The following is a 21,689-nucleotide window of genomic DNA, read 5'->3' on the forward strand; positions in this document are numbered from 1 at the left end:
TTCAAGGCACTCAATGTGTTTTAAGGTTACAAGTTTAATAATTTTAAGAAGTTCAATGTTGTACAATTTCAATGTAAAAACAAGATCTGCCCCATTACATAGTGCACAAAACACAGTGAATTGAGATCCTGATTCAGACAAGGCAAAACAGTTACTTAAAAGAGCTTTCTGAACCAGTATTTTCACAAACCAAAATTTTTAAACATCAAACACTCTCAGCAAAGCACAATCTACATTGAAACTTTCCTTTTTCAACCCAAGTATTAGAACAACCTTAACTTCAGCATTTGTTTTAAAAATGTTTTTTGCATCCTCGATGAAACTACACCTATAAAACGAGAAAGCCCTCGCAGCGGACCACATGGGGCCGCAGTCCAAGCCACTCTCTTCCCCCCAGAACAAAGACAAGCAGAGCCTCAAATTTCGCCACTAGGGGACTTTAACCCCTTTCTCACTGTACTCCTTCAGGAACGGCTTCCTGAAGAAGGGCTTATGCCCGAAACGTCGATTCTCCTGTTCCCTGGATGCTGCCTTACCTGCTGCGCTTTTCCAGCAACACATTTTCAGCTCCTCACAGGGGTTCAAACTCAATTAAACACAGAGAACCAGAATCCCAACCAAACAAAAACAACTCGAACCCTGATTAAACACAGATGGATGTTTGTTTGGGTGATTCCTGGGACTTGGGGGTTGACTTACCTAGAGCAGTAACACTTTATGCTTTTATTCACTATTCTAAACTGTAATGAGGGCTGATCTTATTAAAACATACAAGATCTGCAGGGGACTTGACAGGGTAGATGTTGAGATGATGTTTCCATGGCGGGGGGGGGGGGCCCTTGAACTAGAAGACATGGTTACAGAAAATGGACACATTAAAACTGAGATGTCAATAATTCTTTACCTCAGCGTTATGGAGAACAGATCATCTGACATATTTGAGGTGGCATGGAAGAGGAGTTGAGGCATGGGGTAAATCAGCCATAACCTTATTGAAAGATATGGCAGACTCAAGAAGCTAAACAGCCCATCACCACTTCTTGTTCTTATGTAACTGCATGCTCATTCTCAAAACAATAAATGAAAAAGATCATTATTGCCACTATCATTTCTTGCTCGTCCCTAACTGCTTGAGATGGTGATGAATCCACTGAAGTCTGAGTACCACCATAGTTGGGATGGACGGAGGTCCAGTGAAAGGAATGGCAAGAGAGTTCCAAATAAGGACAGTGTGTAATTAGGCACAGAACTTGCAGTTGGTGGCGAATAGTGCCATGGAATGACATATCCAGTGTCTGGTATCTCCAAAAACTAACTAGCTTGCTGCTGTTACTTACAAATAGAAATCAAAATTTTATAATAGGATTGTTTAGAGTCGTGATTTCAGCAAGGAGGCTCAAGAATGTAGGATTTGAAGCATGAAGGGAGAGAATATAAATTCAGAATAGCAAAATCATTATTTTAGGGGCAAGGTGGAAGCATTGGGTGAGAAGTTGAATTGCTAGGAAACAAAATATTCCTTTCACAAGCCATTAAAAGCTTCACATTTGATGAAGGCAGAGCAGTGGATGTGATCTATATGGACTTCAGTAAGGCATTTGACAAGGTTCTGCATGGTAGACTAATTAGCAAAGTTAGATCCCATGGAATGCAAGGAGAACTAGCCATTTGGCCCAAAAGTAGGAGACAGATGTTGGTGGTGGAGGGTTCCTTTTCAGACTGGAAGCCTGTGACTTGCTGTGTACCACAAAAATTGGTGCTGGGCCCACTACTTTTTGTCATTTATATAATGAAACTGGATGTGAACATAGGAGGTATAGTAAGTTTGCAGATGATACCAAAATTGGTGGTGCAGTAACAACCAAATTACAATACTGTACCTCTGAACATTTTGCTTAGACGTAGGCAGGAATGGGACGACATTAGGGAGTGCTGCTGAATAAAGAAACATTGGATGTTTATAGTTCCTTGAAGATGGAGTAGCAAGAAAAAGGATAGTGAAGGCAGCATTTGGTATGCTTGCCTTTATTGGTCAGTGCATGGAACATAGGAGTTGGGTGGTTATGTTGTGGCTCTACAGCACACTGGTTCGGCTACTTTTGGAATGCTGCGTTTAATTCTGGTCTCCCTTCTACAGGAAGGATGTTGCGAAACTCAAAGGTTCAGAAAAGATTTACAAGGACATTACCAGGGTTGGAGGATGAGAGCTATAGGGAGAGGCTGAATAGGCTGGGGCTATTTTCCCTGGAGGGTGGCTGAGGGGTGACCTTATAGAGGTTTATAAAATCATGAGGGACATGAATAGGGTGAATACCTAAGGTCTCTTCACCTTAGGGTAGAGGAGCCCAAAACTAGAGGTTTAGGGTGAGAGGGGAAAGATTTAAAAGGGAACTAAGAAGTAACTTTTTCACGCAGAGAGTGGTGCATGTGTGGAATGAGCTACCAGAGGAAATGGAGGAGGTTGGTACAGTTACAACATTTACAAGGCATCTGGATGGGTAACGTGAATAGGAAGGATTTATAGCGATATGAGCCAAACGCTGGTAAATGGGATTAGGTTAGGTTAGGATATCTGGTCAGCACGGACAATTTGGACCAAAAGGTCTGTTTCTACACTGCATCTCTCTATGACTCAATGTCATAAACATTATAGGATGCAGAGTGAATGTTCAGCAATCCAACAGGCAGTTGCTTTGAGCATCTGTGGTACAACTATTTAACTTATAGTCCCAAGTCCCTCAATGCTTTTTGGCTGGGGAATTGCTTTGCATAATCAGAGCTGGTTTCGCCACAGCAATTTCCAGTCCCTGACTCAATATGGACCGGTCTGTTGGGTTTGTCTGTTTTCAACGTAGTAGCAGTTGATTCACCTGTGTGGCCTGCTAAGCTAATTAGGAGGATACTTCATAGTCAACAACATGCTGTCAGTCTGCAGACACCAACTCAGATAAGCACAGATTTTTATACATCAAGTGGACAAATGAAACAGATGGGTTCTTCCACCTCAACCATTGCTTCTCAGTAACTATTATTGCAGAATGAAGCTTTTATTCCACACAATTGTTTCAATTTAAATTCCACAAGCTACTGTGCTGAGATTTGCACAAGTTCTCCCACAGCATTAAATGAAGCCTCTGGACCAGCCATATACATACTATGGCAAAGATTAGGTAAGAGAAGTCAAGAATTAAAAAAAATAAATTTGCCCTATTTTCCCAGTGCCTGTCTATTCACATGGCACACATCAGGATTGTGATGGAATACAGTCCAGTTGCCTCAAGAGGTGTAGTGCCAACAAATTTGACACTACCCAGGCCAAATCAGCCTGTTGACTGGCACTTCACCAAACACCTTGTTCACTTCCTGCACCAGAGTGGCAGCTAGAAACACCATCTGTAAGATATACTTTAGCAACTTACCATGGTTTGTTCAAAACCACCACCTGGGGAACAAAGGCTGCAAATTTCACCTCCAAGTTATTCACCATCTTGAAAATATACTATTAAAGGCACTGTTGCTGCGTCAAAACGCTACACAGAACTGCACTGGTGCAAGAATGCAGCCAATTGCCACTTTCCAAAGAACAATTCTGGTCTAGCCAGAGATATCTACAGAGTCCGAGTTACACAACATGGAAACAGTCCCTTTGGCCCAACTCATCCATGTCACCAAGATATTCTAAACTGATTTTGTCCCATTTACCAGCATAGGCTCATATCCTTCCAAACCCTTCCTATTCAGGTACCCATCCAGATGCTTTTTAAATGTCATAATGGTACCAGCCTCCACCACTTTCTTTAGCAGCTCATTCCATACACACACCACCCTCTACGTGAAAACATTGCTCCTTAGGTCCCTTTTATATCTTTGCCCTCTCACCTTCCACCTTTGCCCTTTAGTTTTGGACTCCCCACCCCAGGGAAAAGATCTTGTCTATTTACCCTATCCATGCCTCCATAATTTTATAAATCTCTATAAAGGTCACCCCCCGCCCCCAGTCTCCAATGCTCCAGAGAAAACCGTCCTAGCCTATTCAGTCTCTGTCCAACGCTAAAATCCTCCAACTGTGGCAACATCGTTGTAAATCTTTCATGAACCCTTTCAGTTTCACAACATCCTTCCATGGCAGAGAGACCAGAATTGAATGCAGTTTCTAAAAGTGACTTAACCAATGTCCTGTACAGCTGTAACATGGCATCTTAACTCCTACACAAAACACTGACGAACCAAGGTAAGCATGCCAAACTTCTTCTTCACCACCCTGTCTACCTGTGACTTCATCTTCAAGGAACTATGCACTTGCACCCTTAGGTTTCTTCATTTGGCAAACTGCCCCAGGACCATACCATTAAACGTACAAGTCCTGCCCAAATTTGCCTTACCAAAATGCAAACCTCAAATTTATCTAAATTAATGTTCATCTGTTACTCCTCAGCCCACTGGACCATCTGATCAAGGTCTTATTGTACTGAGATAACCTTCTTCATTGTCCACTACACCACCAATAGTGGTGTCATCTGCAAACTTATTAATCATGTGTCCTATTTGACAAAATCTTGTGAAACGATTTAAAACAATCCACTGATATTGTAATACCTACCTCTTGAAGCCACTTGAATCATTCAGGCTTAGTACCTAGTGGGCAACTTTAGAAAGTTAAGAATCATACTGTGATGGGACCACATTCATATGTAGGTCAGATTGGGTAAGGGTAGATTTTATTTTGTTAAATTACTTAAAGTATATTAGTTGGATGCTTTCAGTGGTTACTTTTACAAACTCGAGGTTAAGTGAAACACATCTCAAGCTCTGCAATGATGGCAACATTTAAACACATTCTCAAAATAAATCCTGCAACCAATACATTTGTGTATCATCCCTATGCTAATTTTGTTATGTTAATGGCCAAATTAAAATTTGTAGATCAATTATTATAACCAATACTTATGAACCTTATGTTACCAGATTTCCTGAAAGTCATAACAGTTACAATGCCTAACCATGTAAAACAATGCAGTACAGTAAAGACACCCCATAGTCCCACAGGGATGCGCACTCATGAGAAAGAGATGACTGATCCTGACTTAACGCCCACACCTCAAGAAGCTTGGCACAATCTAGGACAGAGCAACCTGACTGATTGACACATCATTTGCAATATCCACTCCCTCCACAACTGATGCTCAGTAGCAACATATTAAATATGATGGCAGAGTAGGATGCTCCAGCCTGAGCTCATCCATTCCTTTTCTATTTAGTCCCTCTAGTTTTTCCCCTCCCTTGTCTTTTTGCTAGTCTGTCAGCTAGTCAGTCTGGAGTGAATTGGGGATGGTAGCCAGCTGGCCCAGAGCAAAGATGGCTACTGGTTGGGAATGGGTGGAGCGTGATCAGACCACGTGTAAGCCCCTATAGAAAGACTGTACTGTATCTTTTTAGCTTTATTTCTTATTTCCTAACTTATACAGTATTGGGTATAACTATAGTGTATCTTTTTTTTGTACCCAAGATTTGTACTGAGGCACTTTGCACCCATGTTGGCGACATTGTACACATTCCACTGTACTCCTGATTTTTTTGTAACAGGAATACGTGACAATAAACCTAATAATTCTAATTCAGCAATGTGTACTATCTAGAAGATGCAATGCAGAATTTCAAAGATCCCTAGACAGCACCTTTCAAACCCAGAACTTCTTACATCTAGAAGGACAAGGACAGCAGGTAAATGAGGAGACCACCATCTGCAAATTTGCCTCCAGGCCACTCACCATTCTGACTTGGAAATATAATCGCTGTTTCTTCAATGTCACTCGTTCAAAATCCTGAAATTCCCGTCCCAAGGCCATTGTATATCTATCTACACCACATGGACTGCAGCAGTTCAATACCACCTTCAAGGGCAATTGGGAACTGGCAATGACCAGCCAGCGACAAGTGAATAGACACAGCAAACTTGGCTGGCGTGAGAACTGAACCTGTGCTGTTGACATCACTATCACAAAGCAGCTGACTAACCCCTGGAACAGTATGTATATACAATAAAGGGTTAAGGAATAGAAAATAGAAAATAAAATAGCACTGTTTTGATAAAGAATAAAACTTGTTTTTCTATGTAGACTGATAGGTGTATAAAAACAGCAATTGAGTACTTTGGTTAATGTTCCTTACAAATAATGGTGAACTGCTGCTGCTTGCCCATTCACAATTCTGACACATTCACGATTATTTTTGTTTATTTCCTAGATAGATTCAAATTTGACAGTATAGATGAAAAATAACAGAGGACATTTAGAAAACTAGAAACACAAGTCAGGCAATATTTTTGGAGGAAGAAGTCAATTTAGTTGATATTTCATTCAGTTAATAGACTTAATGAGAGATTTAAGTGTGCTAACCTATAGATCATTAAATAATCAGATCAACTGTCAGGAAATTTGAGTATCTAAGTGAGAGAAGCAACTTTTGAACCCCAGTAGTTTGCACATAATAAACTATTGGTCACTTTTAACACCACAACAGATTTCAGGATAAGCTAGATCACCAGTTAGCATTAGCGATCCTCCGAGGTAGGAGTTGGTCACTATTGAGAAAGGACAACCTGGGCCATTAATTGAAACATTTAAAAATTGGTCAAAAGGATAGAGCTCGAAGGAATATCAAAATAAAAAGATCAAATAAAAAATATTCCAAGATCAGAGTCTAGGCAGCAAATGGTACAGCTGTCAAAGCTGGAATGATGAAATGTGAGTGAGAATTCTTACACTAATTGCCAGGTTAAGCTATGTTGATTTCCCAGTAAGCACAGAGGAGATGCATGAATCTGGCTTGGAGGAGTCAGACAAGCTGCATGCAGACTCAAAAAACAATAACTTGGAAACCGATATCATCAGCGTGACAAGCTTCAGTTAGTTATTAAATATGTTCACAGCCTTGATTCTATTAATTTTTATACGTAAACACGTTTTAGCAAAGTACAACAGTAGCATTAAAGTCAATGCTGCTGACTGAACTGCACAACACAATTCAGTTTTATAGAGCTACAAACTGCAAGTTCCAGTCATAATCTCTTTCAATGAGAAACAGTGCATTCAGATTAACGTGCATAAATATACAAACATTCTCTGAACTGTTCCAAACATTTTCCACATTTTGTTCCATTTCCTCTATCAACCGATATTCACAATGGCAATAGTGCAAATCTCCCTATTGCTCCCGAGAGGGGCAGGTATAGAAACAAAGAACAAAACAGTTTACTAAACCAAGGGATAATAAACCACAAGCATGATTTTTAACGGATTTTAACACAAACAGCGTAATTCTGGCACCTGATTGAGGGAGGTATACCGCAAGCCAAGATTTCCCGAACATGATCAGCACCAAAACAGGAAATGAGGAACCAAGTATAACAATACATTTTTGGGAATAAAAGGAAGAACACATTACTTGTCAGTTAGAACAGACTGTTCACACATACTAACAAAAGGATGAGGCAACCATGGCTCAAGTCAGGGACAGCAGAAAAGCAAAATAAAAAAGGATAAAATGTGAAGATTAGTGGGAAGCCAGATGATTGGGAAGCCTTTAAAAACCAGAGGACTATAAAAAGTAAGAGAGTGAGATGATGAAATATGAGGGTAAGCTTGCTAGTAAAATTAAAGACTGCAAGGAGTTATTTTAGATATATAAAAGAGACGCAAGAGTGGACATTGGACTGCTGGAAAATGAGGCTGTAGTAATGGGCGGGGCGGGGGGGAAAAAGAGGAGAGGTGAGACAAAGACGAGATTTCAGAAGTAGATGATCTCAATAGGTACTTTGCATCAGTCTTCATGGTGGATGACAACCAGCAGCATACCAGAGCTTCAAGAGAGTAAAAGGGCAGATGTAAGAGTGACAACCATCACTAAGATGATGGGGGAAGCAGAAAGGCCTGAAGATGGCTTAATTATCTCAACCAGATGGACTACACTCCAGGATTTTGAAGGAGATTGCAGAGAAGATTGTATAGACATTGGTAGTGATCTTTCAGGAATTACTGGAATCAGCAACATCATGGTGGCTCAGTGATTAGCACTGCTGCCTCAGCACCAGGGACCTGGGTTTGATTGCACCCTCGAGCAAATGTCTGTGGATTTTGCACATTCTCCCAATATCTGCATGGGTTTCCTCTAGGTGCTCTGGCTTCCTCCTACAGTCTAAATATGCGCAAGTTAGGTGCATTAGCCATGTTAAACATGGCCTGGTTCCACATGGTAGGGATACCATGATCCTAAAGGGGTCCCAAAGAGTGGAAAATGGCTCATGTAACACCTCTGATTAAAATACAGGGAGGCAGAACATGGAAATTACAGGTCAGTTAAGTTGACCTCAGTCGTTGGCAAGATGGGTCCATTATTAATAGGATGAGCATGCGGAGAATTTTAAGTGCCTGGCAAAATAAGGCCGAGTCATCAAGAGGAGCTCCGTCTGACAAATCTGAGCAAGTTGGACAAAGGAGAGCTACTGGTCATCAATCTACTTGGATTTTCTGAAGGTCTTTGCTGCATCTGAGGTTGCTAAATAAGGCAAGAGTCCATTGTTAGGGGCAAGGCACTTGCACTGATAGATGATTAGCTGATTGGCACAAGACAGTTGGAATAAAGGGGTCTTATTCAGGATGGCAGCCAGGGACTAGTACAGTTATGCAGTGGTTAGTGTTGGGACCACAACTGTTCATGTTATACATTAATGATCTGGATGAAGGAATTAAGGGCATTGCTGCAGATGACACAAAAAAGGATAGGTGGATGTACAGGGAGGTTGCAGAAGGACATGTATAGGCTAGGGAAATATTATGGGAAAGTGAGGTTATGCACATTAGTAAGAAATGTCTCAGAGCGAAGTGATGACCCTTTAAAATGGAAATGAGGAGAACTGCTTCACAGAGGGCGGTGTCTCTGCAGAACTCATTACCATGGAAGGCTGTAGAGGCCATGTCATGGATTATCTTAAAAGAAACGCTAGACAGTGTCTTGATTAGTAAAAGGGATCAAAGGTAATGCGGAGAAGGCAAAAGAATGGGGTTGAGAATTGTATTAAACACAACTGAATGGCAAAGCAGACTCGATGGAGCAAATGCCCAATTCTAATCCGACATCTTGTAGATGTTGAACTCTTATCAGAGCACTTCATCACGATGTTGAGACTTCATTGCATATAACCTATGCCTCTATTGACTGCAGTATTATTCCCATTAAACAATGCATTAAAAGGCAGCTACTTGAAATGATGTCATTTGCCAGATTCCCATGAGAGAAAGGCTCTTAATGATTGTCTCCAGTGGAAGAAGCCAGTTTGCTAAATGAAGATACATATAAATACTTCATCTTCCAAATGGAAGAGTAGACAAGGATAATAGCAATGTGTCCAAAAAGAAAAAAAATTCAAAGTCAATAAATTATACAAATTTACCAAGGGTGGGTTGCTATTCCTCAAAAGCAATGAAACAGAAAGCTCATCTTGATAATTTAAAAACATCCAACCATTGCTCCAAATCAAACCTCTGCCCAGACATGGACAATCAAAAGGCTAAAGAGCAACCACAAATGCCCTCAACCTCAAATTCACATTTGACAAATATATGGCAACAGAGAGTCAAACAACTAGTATTTATACAGCACATTTGGCATTGAAAAACACCCAGGTTCCTTTCTAAAATGGTTATCAATGGGTACTGAAGGGAAACCCTTCAGTGACTGAAGTCATTCTAGAACACAGAACAAAGAACAATACAGCGCAGAACTGGCCCTTCGGCCCTTGGTGTTGCGCTGACCTGTGAACTATTCTCAGCTCGTCCCCCTACACTATCCCAAAATCATCCATGTTTGTTTAAATCTCCCTAATGTGGCTGAGTTGACTACATTGGCAGGCAGGGCATTCCACACCCTTACCACTCTGCATAAAACCTGCCTCTGACATCTGTCTTAAACCTATCACCCTTCAATTTGTAGTTATGCCCCCTCGTACAAGCTGACATCATCATCCTAGGAAAAAGATTTTCATGGTCTACCCTATCTAATCCTCTGATCATCTTGTATGTCTCTATCAAATCCCCTCTTCGCCGCCTTCTTTCCAATGAGAACAGACCCAAGTATCTCAGCCTTTCCTCAGAAGACCTTCCCTCCAGACCAGGCAACATCCTGGTAAATCTCCTCTGCACCTTTTCCAATACTTCCACATCCTTCCTGAAATATGGGGACCAGAACTGTACACAATATTCCAAGTGTGACCGCACCAGTGTTTTGTATAGTTGCAGCATGATATTGCGGCTCTGGAACTCAATCTCTCTATGAATGAAACCTAACACACTGTATACCTTCTTAATAGCACTATCCACCTGGGTAGCAACTTTCAGGGATTTCAACTTTCTGACCAAGATAGATATTTATGCATTACCAGAGAGCAATTATAGAAGTACGAAGACATTACTTCAGAAAAATATCTTCAATTGCTCTATCAATGATCTTTTTTACAGCAGCAAGAGAAGGCACACGTGGAATATTTGATAGTTTGGCTCCATTTACAATTCTTGATATATAGAGTGGACCAGTATGGTGTACAATAGCTTAGGACTTCATGCTGCCTTTAATGTAGTAAAACATCCCAAGTTGAAAAAGGTGTTGCTGGAAAAGCGCAGCAGGTCAGGCAGCATCCAAGGAGCAGAAGAATCGACGTTTCGGGCATAAGCCGTTCTTCAGGAAACGTCGATTCTCCTGCTCCTTGGATGCTGCCTGATCTGCTGCGCTTTTCCAGCAACACATTTTTCAGCTCTGATCTCCAGCATCTGCAGTCCTCACTTTCTCCTAAAACATCCCAAGGCAAATCACAGATGCAAACAAACAAACAAAATTTGGAACCACGTTTTAAAAGAAGAGATGGATTATCAAAGGCTTAGCCCAGGGGGGAGTCAGCCATTCAGTCCAAGCCCCCATTCAAATGGATCACAACAGATTTGTTTTCCTCAATGCCACTTTCATCAATGTTGTTATTCTCCAGAAATCTATTGCTTTGTGTCTTGAACATCCCCTTGGGTTAGAAAATTCCTAAGACTAATTATGCTTCAAATCTTAGTGAACTATCCCTTATGCTGATATTTACCATCTGGTTTTAGACTTAGCAGACAGGTGAAACCTCTTAACTGCCGATAACCATCTCCCACCCACCCAGTTACATTCTGCAAGAGTTTACTGTAAAGTCCCATTTTCCAGATCCCAAGTATCCAGAATTTCCCTTTGAATCTGAAGATACTGCTTACGTGAGAACGTTAGATTCTTGGCATCTGGATATCAGGAGTTTTACTGATAGTTACTATCGGTTCATACACTTAAAGAAAGAAATACTGGTATTGTTGAGCATGCCTGACTGCTCATTTTAAGACACACTTTCATCTTGTAGCAGTGACAAGTTGAGTTCTCCCAAATGGCACCAGTATTTCTCATGGGACCAGCAGATTCAGCTAACTGACATCCTCCACTCCCTGTGCATATCGGATACTCGGAAGATTACTGTAAGTTTTAATGACAGTGTCTCTTGTTCTTTCAGACTCTTGACAAGAGATCCAGTATCCTCAAAAAATGATCCTACCATTGCAGGAATGAATCTGGCAAACCTCCATTGTGCTCCCTTCACAGGAGGCAGTTTACATTAACCTGCCTAGGTATGCCATGACACTCCTCTGGAGGCTATATGGCCCAGTGATATAGACATTACCCAGAGCCCCCTATGGAAAGTATATCCTTCCTTAGATGAAGAAGATAAAACTGTCTACAATATCTCAGGTGAGCTCTCACCAAGGCTCTGAGGAGAAAGTGAGGTCTGCAGATGCTGGAGATCAAAGTTGAAACTTTATTGCTGGAACAGCACAGCAGGTCAGGCAGCATCCAGGGAACAGGAGATTCGACGTTTCGGGCACAGGCCCTTCTTCATGAATGATTCCTGAAGAAGGGCCTGTGCCCGAAACGTCGAATCTCCTGTTCCCTGGATGCTGCCTGACCTGCTGTGCTGTTTCAGCAATAAAGTTTCAACTCACCAAGGCTCTATACAATTACTGCAAGTCATCTTTACGTTTATACTCAAATCCCCTTCAATGAAGACCGAAACATGAGTATCCAATTGATTACTACATCAGCATTCCAACTTTTTTGACTCATTGACAAGGACAGCAAGATCCCTTTGGACAACCACATTTCCCAGCCTTTCACTTTAAAAAAGCATTCTGCATCTGTTTTTGTTTTAAAGAAATGAAAATGTTCACTACTGTAGCCAATGCACTCATCCTACCCAAGTTCCTTTGGAGCCTCAACTCAGGTTCCCACCAAAATTTGGGTGTCAAAAAACTTGGAAATATTACAAACTGGTCCCCATATCCAAACTATTCATATGGATTACAAACAGTTGTGAACCTAGCACTAATCCATGGTACCCCAAACAGTAATAGCCTGCCGTCCTGAAAACAGGCCCATTTGTTCCTACACAGAGATAGGCAATAATAATACATTGGTTTTAATTTGCTTTTAATGTGCTGAATACAAACTTACAACTGATGCAACAACCCTCAGCCAACAGTATTAAAGTTATTAATCCACTTATCCACATAGGGAAACAATCACATTTCTTCCACATCAATACTAACAATTCCCCATTTCTATTTTACATAAAATGCCCAATTATTAATAGTTACTTCTTCCGGAATTATTTTCAAACCAAGAAAATAAGACACCCGCAGAAGGTAGAGTTTATGCCTCCAATTTCTCCCTTTATATGATACTTGACATATCAACTCACTGCCAATTAAGCAAGTTGCTGTCCAACAACCAGCATTCTATATCCTTCGTATGAGTGCTTTAGAATCTGTTCAGTCATTAATATTTAACACTTTCTAGGATAAAAATGGGTATAGTGCCAATCAAGCAGGCTGCTTTGTCCTTTAGTCTGCCACCAGACATATTGCACTTCCTTTCCTTTTGGCCTTCTGCAAGGGCCGTTCCTCTAAGACACCAGGTTCCCTCCCAATAGCCCCCCCGGCCCATCCCCCACAGCACATTCCCCAGAAAATCGAAGGTGTAACAATTGCCAGTTTCCTTTCTCCCTATTCTGTGTCCAAGGACCAAACACACATCCTAGGTGAAGCAGCCCTTTACTTGAACTCACTCAATCTAGTCTATGCATTTGATGCTCAAAATATGGTCTCCTCTAGATTGGGGAAACAAAGCGTAGACCAGGCAATGGCTTCGCAGAACACCTACATTCTGTCTGTTAAAAAAAAAAAGACCCTGAGCTTCCAGTTTCAGGTTTGCTGCAGTGCTCCAGTGAAGCTTGGTGCTATTTTGAAGAATAGTACCTTATTTTCACTTGGGAATCTTACAGCCTTCTGGACTCAATGTGGAGTTCAACAATATAAGACTTGAGGTACCCTTTCTCACGCCCTTCCCTCCCCACCCCACACACCAGGTCTGTTGCTTACTCACACCTACTGCTTATCCTGTACCCAAACTCCACTCAACGTTCTGCGTAAAAACCATCCTTCCAGCTACCGTCAGTTCTGAAATGTGACTGGCCCTGAAACATTAACTCCGATTTCTCTTACCAAGCACGACCAAACCTGCTGAGCATTTCCAATCAATTTGTTTCTGTGATCCTTGTTAGTGTCAAGCTTCTGGAGTGTTGGAATGTTCATCCAATTATTATACTTCTGACTATTGCCTTGTAGATGGGGAATAGGCTCTGGGGAGTCAGGTGCTCGAGTTATTTGCTGCAATATTCCTAGACTTTGATCTGCTCATGTAGTCAGTATTTAAATGGCTAGTCCAGTTGAGTTTCTGTTGATAGCAATTTCTGCAATCAAACATCCCCACTTTGGGCATTATGATGGAGGGAATGTCATTGATGAAGCAGCTGAAGGTGGCTGGGCCAAGGCCACTACCCTGAATAATTGGGGTGCAGTGTTAGCATCCCTACCTCTGAGTTCAGAGGCCTAAGCTCAAGTCCTATCTGTTCCAGAGATGGAATATCATCTAATCAACATGTTCAGAGATGTTATTCAAAACTCCTAAGGAACTCCTGCAGAGATGTCCTGGTACTGATATGACTCTCCTCCGATGAGAACCTTACTCCTTTGGACCAGGTATGACTCTAAGTAGAAAAGTTTTCCCCTTGATCCCCTCTAACACCTGTTTTGCCAGGACTCCTTAATGCCAGTGTCACATCACAAATGTGGCTTTTGTGTCAACTCTGTTGCACATGACATGAAACAACCAAATAATGGGTTTAAACATGGCTAATAACATACCAGGGACAGGAGCTCAAAAATCAAGGTTCACACAGCAGTGCAGTACTGATGGAGGGCTGCACTGGTATTGTCATATTTCAGATATGTTAAATGGAGGCATTCTCAGATAAATGCAAATGATCCAATGTCATTGGTGTTTAGACATGCAGAGGTCTTATCCCTAGTGCCCTGGCCAATAATTCTCTCTCAATCAACATCACAAAAACAGGCTAACTGGTTATTATCATACTGCTATATATGGAAACTTGGCACAGGCAAACTAACCAGCATATTTCATACAACGGTGGGCACATATTAAAAGTATGTGATTGACTGTAAAGCATCCTGAGCTGAAAATGTGTTGCTGGAAAAGCGCAGCAGGTCAGGCAGCATCCAGGGAACAGGAGAATCGACGTTTCGGGCATAAGCCCTTCTTCAGCTTATGCCCGAAACGTCGATTCTCCTGTTCCCTGGATGCTGCCTGACCTGCTGCGCTTTTCCAGCAACACATTTTCAGCTCTGATCTCCAGCATCTGCAGACCCCACTTTCTCCTGTAAAGCATCCTGAGACATATGATCATGAAAGGCACTATATCAACACTAACAAGTTTTTAAAAATTAAATCAAAACATGAAACTTCAATTTATATGTAGATGGAGCTCCTAGTAAGGGAGTTAATCACATTGTAAAATGTATCTGAATGAGACCTCCCAAATTAGAAGAACTTTTAATTTCTCTGACAAACAACATTTTCCACATTCAATGGCATAAGAGTTTCTATTGAATTGGAAACTTTGAACCTTGTTACAAACTTAAGCTGCAAATTTTCTTGTTACACATCGATCCATTTGGCTAGTTCTATTCACAAGTGGAATGAGTGGGAATGCAATAACCTATGAGGAAATACATGGTCAGTGTTGCAATGGACTACTAATTACAAAATGACTTTATTTATTGCTGTTTATAAATACAAGATGTATAAGCTTTTTTCTTTTAAGAAACAACAATTGAAATGACAAATCTATGTTTGAAAGAACAAAACATGGTGAATTGCATCACTGTTTTATTTCAGGTTTTCAGGACCTGCAGTGCTTCTGTGCTGTGACTCTATACACATTGAATCGTGATGGTTTAGCAAGATCAAGATTCTGGAGTACTGGAATTAGGGACAACAGTAGGTTATAATGAGTTTTATATATTGAGGCACCAATGATTCAATGCAGACATGCAAATTGTTAGCTATACCTATCAGTCCCATGTGGGTTGAAGACACTGCATGTAGTTCACACGGTTGATAAATGTAGAGATACACTAAGAAAGTGAAAATAATTGCTTGACACATTGACTTGTCAGGATACAGGAAATCAGGTAATTTCTGAGTCACTCGCCCATTATTAAGCAAAATATGAATGTTGAATACAAGTAAAAGACTAACCCTTGTTAGTCAGAGGTTAGCAATAAAAAAAAAAGTACACACCAAATGTAGGGAATGATTCCAAGCTAAAATGTAAAATTGTGCTCTCGACGTCTGATACTTTGCAGTCAAAGTTTGGGGTCACAGATTTTCTTCTGATGTTGAGGATAAACCCACTGGCGTATGACCCCTTGTTATTTTACAAATTAGTGTGTTTCTTATCAAATCACTGCAAACAGAAGCAGGTTACACAGCCTTACTGATCAAAATTTTATGAATAGTCAACATTTTCAAATTCAAAAGAGACTCAGTGGAATTTATATTTACACTCCTACTTGGCAGGGGATATTTTCATGATCACTGTATCCTTGGCATAACTTCTATTACTCATTGATACAGAAAACGTACACAATCTTTTGGATGCTTGCTTCGCTGTTTATCTGAACCATTTTCAGAGCAATAGTGCGGCCAGAGAAAGGACTTAAAATAACAAAAACCTGGTACTATTTATTTTTAAAAAGATGCAGAGTAGGAGATTTAAACCTGAGTGAATCTCACTTGAAGAATACAGACAACTCAAAGAATGTTCAAACACTTGAAAGTGCGGCTGTTGAGAATCTAAAATATTAACCTTGTTCGTGCATATAACGAAAAAGAGCGGAATAAAAGAAACCTGAAAAGGGAGCACGGAAAGAGAAAGCAAGGGTGGGGGAAAGAGGAGAGTCAAGGAAACAAAGAGCGAAGGCATGGTAGGCGGAGAAAAGACAAAACAAGATGGGGAAGAGGGAGAAATGCAGTGAGGGCGATGATAATGTTGGACAGCAAATAAAAGAAACGTTGAATGGAAACAGGAAACGTTGGATAGAATGGGATACAGAGTGAAGCACAAAGATGAAGAGAAGTGCAAGAACTGGCCTAGGGAGCTCGAGTTGCTCTTTTACTCACCTTGCCTGCCCACGATCTCGGCGACATGCTCGGAGCTGGGCACCGGCACACACTCGGTCATGTTGACACTCTTTTTTCGGGGTTGTTGCTGTTGCTGCAGCTGGATCTGCTCGGCCTCGAACAGAGCCAGGACTGAAGAAACCAGGGGCAGACCACCACCTCCACCTCCCACCGCTACGGCGGCGGCGCCAGGAGCGGTGGTCGGGCAGGGACACGGGGCCGGCACTGCACCTTGCTGACTCCCGCTCACCGGGCCCTGGAGGAGGAGCGGTGGCCCGGGCACGGCCAGCGGCTCGAGCCCGGGCCCAGGCCCAGGCCCGGCGGTGGGGGAAGGTGGAGGAGGCGAGGAAGAAGCGTCTGATTCCAGGTTCCGGAGGTGCTGAGCCAGGGACACCGGCGGTGCAGGAGGAGGAGGAGGAGGCGGCGGTGGCGGTAACGACAGCGGGGGCTCCTCCAGGCCGAAGACGGTGAGCTGCTCCATGGCGATGTGGAGAGGCCCAGACTCGCCGTCGTCCCGCTCCATGTCTGTAAACACTGTACTACTCGGCATTGTTATAACGTTAACAGGGCAAGACTAACATTAAATATTTGTTCCTCATTAAATAATAAAGATTTTTGATTTTTTTTTACGCCTTTTTAAAAAAAATAATTTTCTTTCTACAAAAGCGCCAGCGCCCTGGATTTTTTTTAATATTTCTTTTGTTCTTTCACTCCATCGTCGAGAAGAGCGAGGCCGCGCCCATTATTGCCGGGCGGCCGCTTCCGATTGGCTCGGCCCTGTCGGAAACCCGCCCCTCGCGGCCCGCGTCCGCGTCCCGGTTGGCTACGCCCGGGCAAAGTCTGGCCCGCCCCTTCCCTTCTGTCCAGTCAGGTTAGCCTCTGCCCGCGCCCATCCCGATTGACCTGCGGTCTGTGCAGGCCCATTGGCCGGACGAACCGACATTTATAAATCGGTGCCGTCCCTACCAGTCCCACGTGATCACTTCCCCCACCCCTCTTTCAACAATTGGCTGGGTGAGCTGTCGCTTCATCATGGACCCCGCCCCCGCGATGCCACGTGGTCACGCAGGCTGCAGAATCGATTGGCTGAGCGAACCGTCGCTCAGTCGTTGACCGCGCCTCCTCCCCACGTGTCCTCGCTGTCTGTCACGCCCCCTCAGAGTGGGTGTCCGCTGATGCGGTGGCGTGGTGTCCTTTTGTTCCCTTTCAAGTTAAAGAGCGCGGTTTTAACAGCGGCTTCTGACATTTGTAAGTTAACGTTAGGGCCGCAAGGAGGTAAAGCACCTGGGGTCGCCCTATCCTGCTCGGCTGCTGATATCGTGCCTTACGGCGACATGTGACCGCGAGCCCCGATCCCTCCCACCAGCTGTGGGAGCTTGGAAATAAAGGAGGTGGTTCATATCCAACTCGTTGCAGGACGTCTTTACCAATGCATCTGGTTTAAAATTGCTAGTGCATGCTCTAAGTTTCATCCTTGTACTCCACAATGTGTTAAAGATGTAAGACACACGCAAATTCTGCTTTGGAATGACAATTGGTGGTCAATGCCAATTTGCCTCCAGTGAATGTTTAAAGCTCTACAATGTTGGATTCAGTGCAATGAATTATCTGAGATGTATTTTGTATCTGTGTTTTATTTTAAACAGTAAGTTGCATTGATGTGGAAACAAAATACTGCCATGTTAGAATTTGAGCATTATAAGAAATATGCAGTAAGAACATGCATAAGAACGTAAGAAATAGGAGCGGAAGCAGGCTATCTGCTGCCCCCCCCCCAAAGCCTGCTCTGCCACTAAATAAGATCATGGCTGATCTTTTTTGTGGCCTCAGTTCCACTTACCTGCCCTTTCACTATAACCCTTAATTCCATTACTATTCAAAAAATTAGCTTAGCTTTAAAAACATTCAATGAGAGAGCCTCAATTACATCACTGAGCATGGGATTCGACAGATTCACAACCCTGTGGGTGAAGAAGTTCCTTCTCAATTTGATCGGACATCTACTCCCCCCTAACTATGAGGCAGTGCCCTCTTGTTCTAGTTTCATTCACCAGTGGAGATGGCCTTCAATCCTCTCTACTTCTATTCTATCTATTTCCTTCATAATTTTATATGTTTCTATAAGTTCACTCCCCACCCTGCCCCATTCTTCTGCATTTTAATGAATATATTCCTGGTCTACTCAGTCTCTCCTCAAGCGAATTTCCTCAATTCCAGAATCAACCTAGTGAAGCTGCTGTGCACTGCCTCTGGTGCCAGTATATCCTTAGGTAAGAAGACCAAAACTGCATGCAATACGACTGGTGTGGCCTCACCATCACCTGTATAGCTGTAATACAACCTCCATGCTTTTAAATTCAATCCCTTTAGCAATGAAGGACAAAATTCCATTTGCCTTCTTAATTACCTGTTGTACCTGCAGACCAACCTTCTGTGATTGATGCACAAGGATACCCAGGTCCCTCTCGCAACTTTTTACCATTCAAATAATAGTTCTTTTTACTGTTCTTCCCACCAAAATGGATAACTTCACACTTATTAGCATTGTACTCCATCTGCCAGACCTTTGCCCACTCACTTAAACTATCTATGTCCCTCTGCAGACCTTGTTCTACCAGTCATCTGCAAACTATGATACACTACACGTGGTCCCCAACTCCAAATCATCTATGTAAATTGTGAATAATTGTAGTCCCAACATTGATCACTGCTTGCCAACCAGAAAAACACTCATTTATCCCCACTCTTTGCTTTCTGTTAACCAACTCTACCCATGCTAATACATTACCTGTAACACCATCCATCTTTATGCAACAGCCTTTTGTGCGGCACCTTGTTGAATGCCTTTTGGAAATCTAGATACACCACATCTACTGGGTCCTCGTCCACGGTGCTCATAACATTTTCATAGAATTTCAGTAGAGTAGTTAAGCATGACCTGCCTTTCATGAACCCACGCTGCATCTGCCCAACAGGATCATTTCTATCTAAATGTCTTGCTATTTCTTCCTTGATAATAGATTCAAGCATTTTCCCCACTACAGAAGTTAAGCTAACTGGTCTATAATTCCCCATGATTTGTCTGTCTCCTTTTTTAAACAGTGACATCACATTTGCTGTTTTGTAATCAACCTTATAGAGGTTTATAAAATCATGAGGGGCATGGGTAAGATAAGTAGACAAGGTCTTTTCCCTGGATTGGGGGGAGTCAAGAACTAGAGGGCATAGGTTTAGGGTGAGAGGTGAAAAATTTAAAAGGGACATGATGGGCAACTTTTTCACAAAGAGGGTGGTGTGTGTATGGAATGAGCTACCAGAGGAAGTGGTGGAGGTTGGTACAATTACAACATTTAAAAGGCATCTGGATGGGTGTATGAATAGGAAAGGTTGAAAGGGATATGGATTGTGATTGTGGTGCTGTAAAAGCACAACCAGTCAGGTAGCATCTGAGGAGCAGGAGAATCGACATTTTGAGCATAAGCTCTTCATCAGGAAAGCTTATGCTCAAAACGTCAATTCTCCTGCTCCTCAGTTGCTACCTGACTGGCTGTGCTTTTACAGCACTACAATCTCGACTCTGATCTCCAGCATCTGCAGCCCTCACTTTCTCCTTAAGAGGGATATGGGCCAAGTGCTAGCAAATGGGACAAGATTAGGTTCGGTCGGCATGAACGAGTTGGACCAGAGTCTGTTTCCGTGCTGGACATCTCGATGATTCTCTGTTGGAACTGCTCCAGAGTCCATTGAATTCTGGAAAATTACCACAAGTGCACTTGCTATCCGAGTAGTCTAATACCCTTGGATATTTAACTCCCAGTCATGACCAATCAGCAACCATGTCTGCATAACGGCTACTAAATTATACTCATTCGTGCTGACTTATGCCGTTAACCTTGTTTCGATTGCTGCAAGCATTCAGGTAAAGTGTCTTTATGCTAGTTTAGTACCCTCGGATCCATTCCATCAGGGCCAGGAGGCTTGTCTACCTTTAGCTCCATTTAGTTGCTCAACTCTACCTCTTTCGTGATAATGATTGTTTCCAGGTCCTCACCTACCTTCGACTCCTTGTCAATTACTGGCATGTTATTCGTGTCCTCTACTGTGAAGACTGACACAAAATACCTGTTCAATGCCTCAGTCATTTCCTCATAACCTATTACTAAATCCCCCTGATCATCCTGTAAAGGACCAATGTTTACCTTAGTCACTCTTTTTTTATATATTCATAGAAATGTTTGCTATCTGTCTTTATATTCTGAGCTAGCTTACTCTCAAAATTTGTCTTACTTTTCATTATAGCATTTTTTTTTTGTGGCTTTCTGTTGACCTTTAAAGTTTTCCCAAACTTTGCCATTTGGTATGCCACTTCTCTTTTAATTTGAGCTTCCCTTATTTCCTTAGACACCCATAGCAGGTTACCTCATTTCATACAGTCCTTCGTTTTCACTGGTACAGAGGAACCTTGATTATCCCAATATCAATTATCCGAATATCGGATTATTGGAAGGAGATCTCGAGGTCCCGATTAAAAACAAACTCGGCTCACTGAAATGCTGCCGAGATAAAGGATATGGAGGATGTAGACTGTAGGGAAATAGATGGTGCCATCTTGCAAAATGTCCATATTATAGAGGAGCAAGTGCTGGATGTCTTGAAACGGGTAAAGATGGATAAATCCCCAAGACCTAATCAGGTGTACCCGAGAACTCTGTGGGAAGCTGGAGAAGTGATTGCTGGGCCTCTTGCTGAGATATTTGTATCATCGATAGTCACAGATGAGGTGCCAGAAGACTGGAGGTTGGCAAACGTGGTGCCACTGTTTAAGAAGGGCGGCAAGGACAAGCCAGGAAACTATAGACCAGTGAGCCTGACCTCGGTGGTGGGCAAGTTGTTGGAGGGAATCCTGAGGGGCAGGATGTACATGTATTTGGAAAGGCAAGGACTGATTAGGGATAGTCAACATGGCTTTGTGCATGGGAAACCATGTCTCACAAACTTGATTGAGTTTTTTGAAGAAGTAACAAAGA

General features: G+C 42.3%; 1 protein-coding gene across 1 annotated transcript in view; it reads right to left on the reverse strand.

The window, feature by feature from the left end:
• Window positions 1-17,910, reverse strand: part of LOC122564980 (RNA-binding E3 ubiquitin-protein ligase MEX3C) — a 54,257-nt gene extending 36,347 nt beyond the window's left edge. The window contains exon 1 of the mRNA XM_043720601.1: window positions 16,663-17,910. Coding sequence (XP_043576536.1) covers window positions 16,663-17,212 — 550 coding nt within the window. The 5' untranslated portion in view covers window positions 17,213-17,910. The remainder of the gene's footprint in view (window positions 1-16,662) is intronic.
• Window positions 17,911-21,689: the final 3,779 nt, after the last annotated feature.

The sequence above is a fragment of the Chiloscyllium plagiosum genome, chromosome 1, assembly GCF_004010195.1.
Source record: "Chiloscyllium plagiosum isolate BGI_BamShark_2017 chromosome 1, ASM401019v2, whole genome shotgun sequence".
NCBI classification, from domain to species: Eukaryota; Metazoa; Chordata; class Chondrichthyes; order Orectolobiformes; family Hemiscylliidae; genus Chiloscyllium; species Chiloscyllium plagiosum.